Consider the following 7,518-nt stretch of genomic DNA (forward strand, 5'->3'; position numbering starts at 1 on the left):
GCTAGTCTAATTACACTAAAATCTTAGAGGGGGTTAAACTTGAAAACTTTGGCCCCCAAGTAGTACTCCACCTAGAATGCCAAAACACACGGCCCGGGCCGCTTCAAGCCTCCGCGTCCCAGAAAATACGCTACTTTGAGTCCTGAGACTGCCGTCTATCGAACAACTGACAAGTCCGTACCCACACACGTACCCATTTGATTTGACCAGGTGACTAGATCAGCGTCGATAGGGCTACAGTCTCGATAGTACGCGCATATGAAAGCAAACGAGTGTGTCCGCTTCCGCGGGCGTATCTGCGGGGGGATATTCCTCCACGTACTGTTACTACTCGCTAAGACTCTCCTGCATGTTCCTCCACTTACTGTTGCCACTCGCCAAGACTCTCCTGCCAGCCGAGCCAGGCAATATCAACAACGCGGCGTGCACCATGTCGCAATGCAGGACTGGGTAGCACAGATTGCAACAGTACTAAACCGGCATGGTGGCAGCCGAGGCTTGCGGCTGAAAAAGGCAAAGCACACTTGCTGGTAAGCAGGTCCCGGCGGGATTCGATGCCACTTCTAGGCCGAGGGCCGCCCTGCCTCTTTCGGCCTACCGCCGCCTTGCCTCTTTCGGCCAAACTCCGACCTGGGCGTTCGCGCGGAAGAGGCCGAATGCGGTCCGGGCCGGTGCAACCCAGCGCTTGTATATCGAATCACAAATGGTCGGTGAGGCAGGCAGATGGACACGGTACAGAGATTCTTATGCTATTGACCCCCAAGTACAGGTCCTCTAATGCTGAACTCGTCAAGACGCGGCCTTGCTCGGTGCTGGACCTTCTCAATCCTGTGATCGCAGTCCACGGTGTTTTGTGCCCGCGATCCGGGTTGAACCTCACCGAGCACATCTCAGGCTCACCGCGAGTGCGCCATGTCGACAACCACCATGAATCGCTCCACGACAAGGGCGGCCCTCGTGCCGGATCTCGAATCCCACCAAGCCTTGTCCGGCTTCGTTCGCGTGGCTCTGGCCTTGCTGGTCCTCACCTTTGTGGGCCAATGGGCCGTAGAGTACACGCGGCTGCGGCTCAAGATGCGCAGGAACGGCATCCCGTCCATCAACAGCGCCGTTGGCATCTTCGACCAGGTCATCCGCCCGCTCTACCCGCACATCCCGTACCTGTCGCCCATGCGCCAGCTCGCCTTTGACCGGCCCTTCCGCAAGTACGAGAACGCGCGCTCCGACCTCATCGCGCTCGGCCAGGCGTCGACGCCGAGCCGCCTCGTCTACGCCACCGGCTCGCCCGCCACGGTCCGCGCCATCGCCGCCGCCACCGACGTCTTCCACAAGCCCACCGGCTCGCCCCGCTACCGCGTCGGCAACGTCTTTGGCCTGCAGCTCATCTCGGCCCAGAACGGCGCCGAGCACGAGCGCCACCGCCGCGTCGTCCGCGTCTGCTTCAGCGAGGGCTTCATGCAGCACGGCTGGGACTCTATGGCGCACATGTGGCGCGTCATGCTGCGCGAGGAGGGGCTCGAGACCGAGCAGGCCGGCGACACCCGCGTCCTCCACGACCCGGGCGAGATCCTCGTCAAGATGACCCTGAGCGTCGTCGGGGCCTCGTGGTTCGCTGTCGACATCCCCTGGCGGGAGCCCGCGCAGGAGACAGGGCCCATCATGCCCTTCGCCGACGCCCTCCACATCTTCTCCGGGACCGTGCCGGCGCAGCTGCTGCTGCCGCGCTGGTTCATGGACTACAACCCGTTCCCGTACATGCGGCGCCTCGGCAAGGCGCAGAGGTCCCTCGTCCACCACATCAAGGCTGAAAAGGCCACCGCCGAGCAAAAGCACAAGGCGCGGCTCGCGTCCGGCGCTCCACAGGAGGAGAAAAAGTACACAGACCTCTTTGGGGCGCTGGTGGCCGCCAAGATCGACCAGGAGACGGGTACCAAGGACCAGCCGCCCCAGGAGGGACTCTCGGACAGCGAGATCGTGGGCAACATCTTCAGCTTCGTCATGTGAGTGCACCTACTTTGGGCCTGCTTGAAACACTTTGGCCGACTGATCTGACGCCTTTCCTCCCAGGGCGGGCCACGAGTCCACGGCGCACACGCTGGCCTTTGCCCTCGCGCTCCTCGGCCCTCGGCCCGACCTGCAGGAGCAGATGCACGCCGAGGTGCAGAGGGCGCTCCTACTCCCGGCCGAGGGCAGAGACGGCAGCAGCCCGGGCCGGCTCGTGTACAAGGACATGTCGAGGCTGCCGCTGCTGCTCGCGACCGCGTACGAGGCGCTGCGCATGAAGGACATCGCGATGCACTTCAGCCGCATCGCGACGCGGGACACGACGCTGCCGTACACGACCTGGGAGGACGACAAGAACGGCAGGCCGGTGCCGCGCGAGCGCCTGGCGCACATCGCGGCCGGCGCTTGGGTGCACATGGACCTGGCGGCGTGCGGCCTCAACCCATTCGTGTGGCCCGAGCCCGAGTCGTTCGACCCGTCGCGCCACCTGCGCGAGACCGAGGTCGTCGGCGCCGACGGCAGGCCCGAGAAGAAGGTGTCGGTCTCGTTCGAGAACCAGGTCGGCTTCATGCTCGGCGCGCGCCAGTGCATCGGCAAGCGCTTCGCCGAGGTCGAGATGGTCTCGTTCCTCGCCCACACCGTCCTGCACTACCGCTGGGAGGTGGTCAAGAGACCCGGGGAGACGCAGGCGCAGGCAGACAAGCGGGCCAGCACCGGCCGCGAATGGCTGACCTTTACGCCGCCGAATTTCGATCTGCGATTAATCAGGCGCTAAGATAGGCTGTAAATTCACGGTAGCAAGCAAAGACGTCGTTGACAATTGAGAATCTTGATCACCCAAACAGTGAATTTGTGTAAACAACTAGATATTGCTGTCAATGCTTATATTTGCATGATTTTCAACCTGCGACAAAGAATTTAACAGACCAAAAGCGCCGCTGGGATTGCCCATCTTGGACCCAGCCGCCAGTACAGGAACCTCTTTTAAAGCAATCTAGGCTAGACTACAAGCCAAAAGGGAATAGGAAAAGGCTAAAGGGACGAGGGAAAGGAAAAGGGGAAGCGCTTTTCATATAGACTTGCTACCGCCGGGGCTGGGAAACCAAAGCTAGGCTGAAACTAGGCTTGAAACTGGGCTTGGACCTCACCGAGGACCAAATCGCCACCCTGGCTTCCGAAGATGAGGAATCCATCACGGAGCGCGCGCGTAACAAGCAACTCCTCTCAGCTCTCCAGGCGAGCCTGTCGGACCTGAAGCGGCTGGAAATAATCCGGGAAAATACGAAAAACTCGCAGCAACATCGCCACCCGGGTTCGTTCTACCTACAGAGAAGCATTCGTTCCTCTCAATATCCATAACTATCATACTTGTATTGGAGCTAAGACTCGTCTAACGATCCCTTGCTCTTTAGGTCCGGCGTCCAGATCAAGCTCCGCATCGAGCACCAAGTCAAGTCCCGAAGAGCGCTCGGAATCCTCGCCGCCGCGGTCAGAGCCGAATGCAGGCGAAGAGATGAGTCCACGTCAGCCAATCATTGAATGGGGCCCAGTCCCCGTCCCCGTCCCCGTCCCTGCGCCTCAGCAGGAGGACGAATGGGGGTTCGATTAGAGCTCAAGCTTCCTGGCCGCGATTGGTGACGGCCACTAGTTACGGCCACTGGCCTGTGTAATTACAATCACTATGGCTACGCTTGTTTTCTTTGTTGTACAAATAGCGGAATTCGTAGTGCGTCTTCCAAATTCAAAGCCAACGTACTTCTTCCACTACCAGCTGAAAGGCTATGGACACAGCTCATCTACACAGTCTATCCAGGCCTGGAAGCCAGGCTTTGTACATACATGCAGATTTGGTGGTCCTCGTGATCCTACAGATGTTTTGGAACCGCATCTATTTCTTGATAGAGCTCGCTGCCTGCAACGCTCCTACAACTGTCAAGGATATAAGAGGAGTTATGGCATACGATATCTAGATATTGTAGGTTAGCCTGGGAAAAACGCTTGTGACCCTCGGTATATTCATACAGTGAGAAATTTGGCAATGGACATTCTAGTTTTCTCATCCAAATTCGTGATATCTGCCAAAGCAAGTAGCTTCATCGCAGAAGGCCCAGTAGGCATGAGCATCATTGTGAACCATAACATAGGGTCGGACGAGAGTATGTTGGTGCGGCTTGCAAGAGCCCAGATAACAGAAATGCTAATGCTGAGCTCACAGTTAGTGATAACTCCGAAAGGAATTGTGAGGGATCGTACGCTGGCCATAGGAAGAATCGCACGCCTACAACGAAGAAGAACGTTCCCAGAGGAACATGACCTGACTGCTCGCCTTCTTTCATCTTACGGAGGCTGAGGCTTAGCTTAGCACCTACGACCAACACTTGTAGAGTCACGAACAGCTTTCCAACGTTCTCGAGTGTGGTCGTGAGCCAAGCGTTAAGGTAACCGCCATCGGTCGATTCATTGAAGAAAAGGCGCGAAAGAGGTGGACTCAGGCCGATGATTGCGCCGATAAGGGCGCCAATGAATGGAGCATTCAGAAAAGGCGCCATAGCCTTGACCGTCCTCTGAAGCAGCGATGGCAACGAGTTATACATCCTGTCCAAAGCATCACCGACAGTCTCAGTAGTCTTTCTCTTCCACTGAATGGCTTTCTTGGGTAATAGAGAGGTCGTTTCGGTCGAAGTCTCCTCGTTATCATCACTATCCTGGTCATCGCTTCCCTCATCTGGGCCAGTGCCGAGCCTAGAGTCGCTTCCATAATGATGTGGCGTTTCGGCATGCAATTGTCGCTGGTTACTGCCCTCATTTTCGTGGGATGTTTGACTTTCTTCATCATCGTGGCGAGACTCTTGTAATCCATTTGCTACACCATTACCAATCCTTTGGTCGATGGCTTTTCTGAGCCTCTCTAAACGCTCCAGGGACGGTGCATCTTCCTTGATGCCTCGGAGAACATCTGGTCCCTTGCCGAAGGTGAGTGTATTCGAAACCACGGCGCAGACAAGAAAGTATGACTTTGCTCGATCAAGCGCGTCATCATCGGTACCAAGAAGCCGAGAGAGTACGCCGGTCACCTCAAGAGACTGCAATAGGAGGAGAGGAAGCGAGGTAGTGTTGTTGAAAGCAACAGCTGGTACGGTCCATTCGGGGAGCTTGAAGAGGATGACTGCAACCCGGCCAAGCCATAAGGTAGAGATGTTATAGAAAAGAGACCAGACTGCCAGACATTAGTATATTGTCGGACCCAGTTGCATTAAGCGCCAGGGAAGTGATGGTCACCAAGGATGGGCACGTAGTTCCAGGCCATGTCTAGATGAAGTTCGGAGCCAAGATTGACGATCAGCAGGCACGGCAGGAAGATCTCGACGCACATCCGGGAGATGCGCTTTGCCGCCTCGGCCGTGAGGAGGTCGTACTGGGTGCCGATTACCCCAACAAAGATCGTCAGCAGGACCGAGACGGAAGCCTGGATGGCCCCGAGGAACGACACCAAAATGTCCGATGCCATCTTTTGAGATGCTTGGGGGGCCCAAACACTCGGCTCTGACAGTCAACTAGCGACAATTGACAATTGAAAGAATCACTCGACCGTACAGGCCAACGAAGGGAGAATCCAGGAGAGACATTTGGGAGCTCAACCTCCGGGCGTGACGTCACTACAGATCCGGCGTAGCAGCATTTGGGCGCTGTACCTTGCGCTAAAGCAAGTCTCAGATGTCGCTAAAAAGATAAGCTCCAGACTCTTCACAGATGCGGCAAGGGCACACGAGATGAAGGGCACATACTCGATTGAGGTTGCAATAAATATTATCGTCATGGGTATCATTTCATTCATCGTTAAGAGGCAATGGCTGTCTTGCCCTGTGACGCCTCTTTCGGCTATTAAATAATAATGTCATGCTGAAGACACTTTTTGACTCTTCAGTATTACCAACGGCCGCAGCTCAAGCCCCCACGCCCGTCCGTCCAGTCTCAAGGCCCTTGCGATAAGCCCCGCGTGCTCGGTCGAAAGTCCTCGACTCGTTCGACGCGTCTTATCCGTCCTCTCGAGGCCGACCGGTCCCGTTCGTCCTTCATCATCGGCGCTATCGGCCGTCCAAAGCGCTGAGGGGGCCCAATTGGAGGGCTGCGTTCTGGAGCGATGTAGACTGGGGGCACAGGTGATGGCTCCCGCGACGAGAAGCTTGAGCCGATACTGATCTTGGGGGTTGGTGATTCGGCTTCGAGCTCTGATGTTGTGAAGAGAGGCGCCTCAAGTTCCGAAGGAATTGGCCCAGCTAGCTCCGCTGGTATTGTTTTTGCGGTGTTGCCATGGATGGCCCTTTGATCTTGGAGCTGAGGACTGCCTTGTTGTTGTTGTTGTTGTTGTAGTTGTTCATTGTCCGTCGATGATGGGAAGCGCTCATGCTTCGGAGAGCGAAATTCAGTGTCTTTGAAGTACGGTGACCCAGGATGTCTCTTCCCTCCCCATGTCAATCCACTGCTACATGATCCTATGCGGGTGTTAGCTGCTATGCTGGTAGCTTCCCGGTAAAGCGCGCGTTACTATAGCTTACCTGAGTATGGGCTCGACACGGTAGCCATGTCGCCCGTCTCTCCATCGTACCCTGACATTAGAGGCCAATCTGCCTTTCTTTCTCTTCTCCATTTCGCGTTGAATCCGCAACGATACATCAACGCACCCACGACCATAATCAACACAACGGCAGCCCCGGCTACTATGCCGCCGATCGCCCCGGCAGACAAGCCGCCGTTGTGCGTCACCTGTACCTGACTCTCTGCTGTCGCCGTGGAACTAGCAGACGAGCCAGTGACCGTCGGCGACAAGAATAGCTGTCTCAAGCCCGTATCCCCGCTCAACTTCGCTGGCACGAGGTCTTCCTTGGGACATGACCCCTCAGCACACGGATTCGTATTACAACAGCCAACAAACGGCGGCTGGTTGAATTTGCATGTGTACCAGATGTTGAAACTCCGAGAGTCGTCACAATCCTGTCTTGGGAGATCTTCGTAGCTGTCTGCGGAGAAGGATGATGTTCGCAGGTCTTCAGCTGGGCATTTGCCGGAGCCATCTGCGCACGGATTTGTCGTGCAACAGCCTATGAACTCTGTCGCATTGCCCTGGCAGATATAGAAGTTGCCCCCGCTAGGACAGCTCAGGCCGAAAGCCTCGTAGGGCTTGGAATTGGCAGACATTTTGGATTTTCTGGTGGTTGAGTCTTGATTGCAATGCAACTGATGTTGCTCCGTTTTGACTATGATTACTTCATGTGCCAGACGAAACGATCATGCAAGCTTCGAGAACGTCAGCAAAGAGATCTAGAACACATCGGAAGGAACGCGGGCATTATTATCTGCCACGAATTGTTTCTCATCCAGGCTGGAGGGTTTGTTTCCCGGAACCCCACAACATCGCCGGTAGGGCTGATGGTGTGCTGCGACCCGTAAGCAGCCACCCCAGAGGCGAACAGCTGGACGCTGGGAAAACGAGGTCGAGCTGCAGGTATTGGCTTG

The 7,518-nt window shown here is 56.3% G+C and overlaps 2 protein-coding genes across 2 annotated transcripts; one reads left to right on the plus strand and one right to left on the minus strand.

The window, feature by feature from the left end:
• Positions 1-1,074: 1,074 nt before the first annotated feature.
• On the plus strand, positions 1,075-2,779 carry UCRPA7_4255 (putative cytochrome p450 protein; the record flags this gene model as incomplete). Its single annotated transcript, XM_007916838.1, has 2 exons — positions 1,075-2,000; positions 2,068-2,779. The coding sequence occupies 2 exons, from the start codon at positions 1,075-1,077 to the stop codon at positions 2,777-2,779; spliced, it is 1,638 nt and encodes a 545-aa protein (XP_007915029.1).
• Positions 2,780-5,257: 2,478 nt separating this feature from the next.
• Positions 5,258-5,512, minus strand: UCRPA7_4256 (putative auxin efflux carrier superfamily protein; the record flags this gene model as incomplete). The annotated part of the gene is made up of 1 exon (XM_007916848.1): positions 5,258-5,512. The coding sequence occupies one exon, from the start codon at positions 5,510-5,512 to the stop codon at positions 5,258-5,260; it is 255 nt and encodes an 84-aa protein (XP_007915039.1).
• Positions 5,513-7,518: the final 2,006 nt, after the last annotated feature.

The sequence above is a fragment of the Phaeoacremonium minimum genome, assembly GCF_000392275.1.
Source record: "Phaeoacremonium minimum UCRPA7 unplaced genomic scaffold PA7_03_scaffold_331, whole genome shotgun sequence".
Taxonomy (NCBI): Eukaryota; Fungi; Ascomycota; class Sordariomycetes; order Togniniales; family Togniniaceae; genus Phaeoacremonium; species Phaeoacremonium minimum.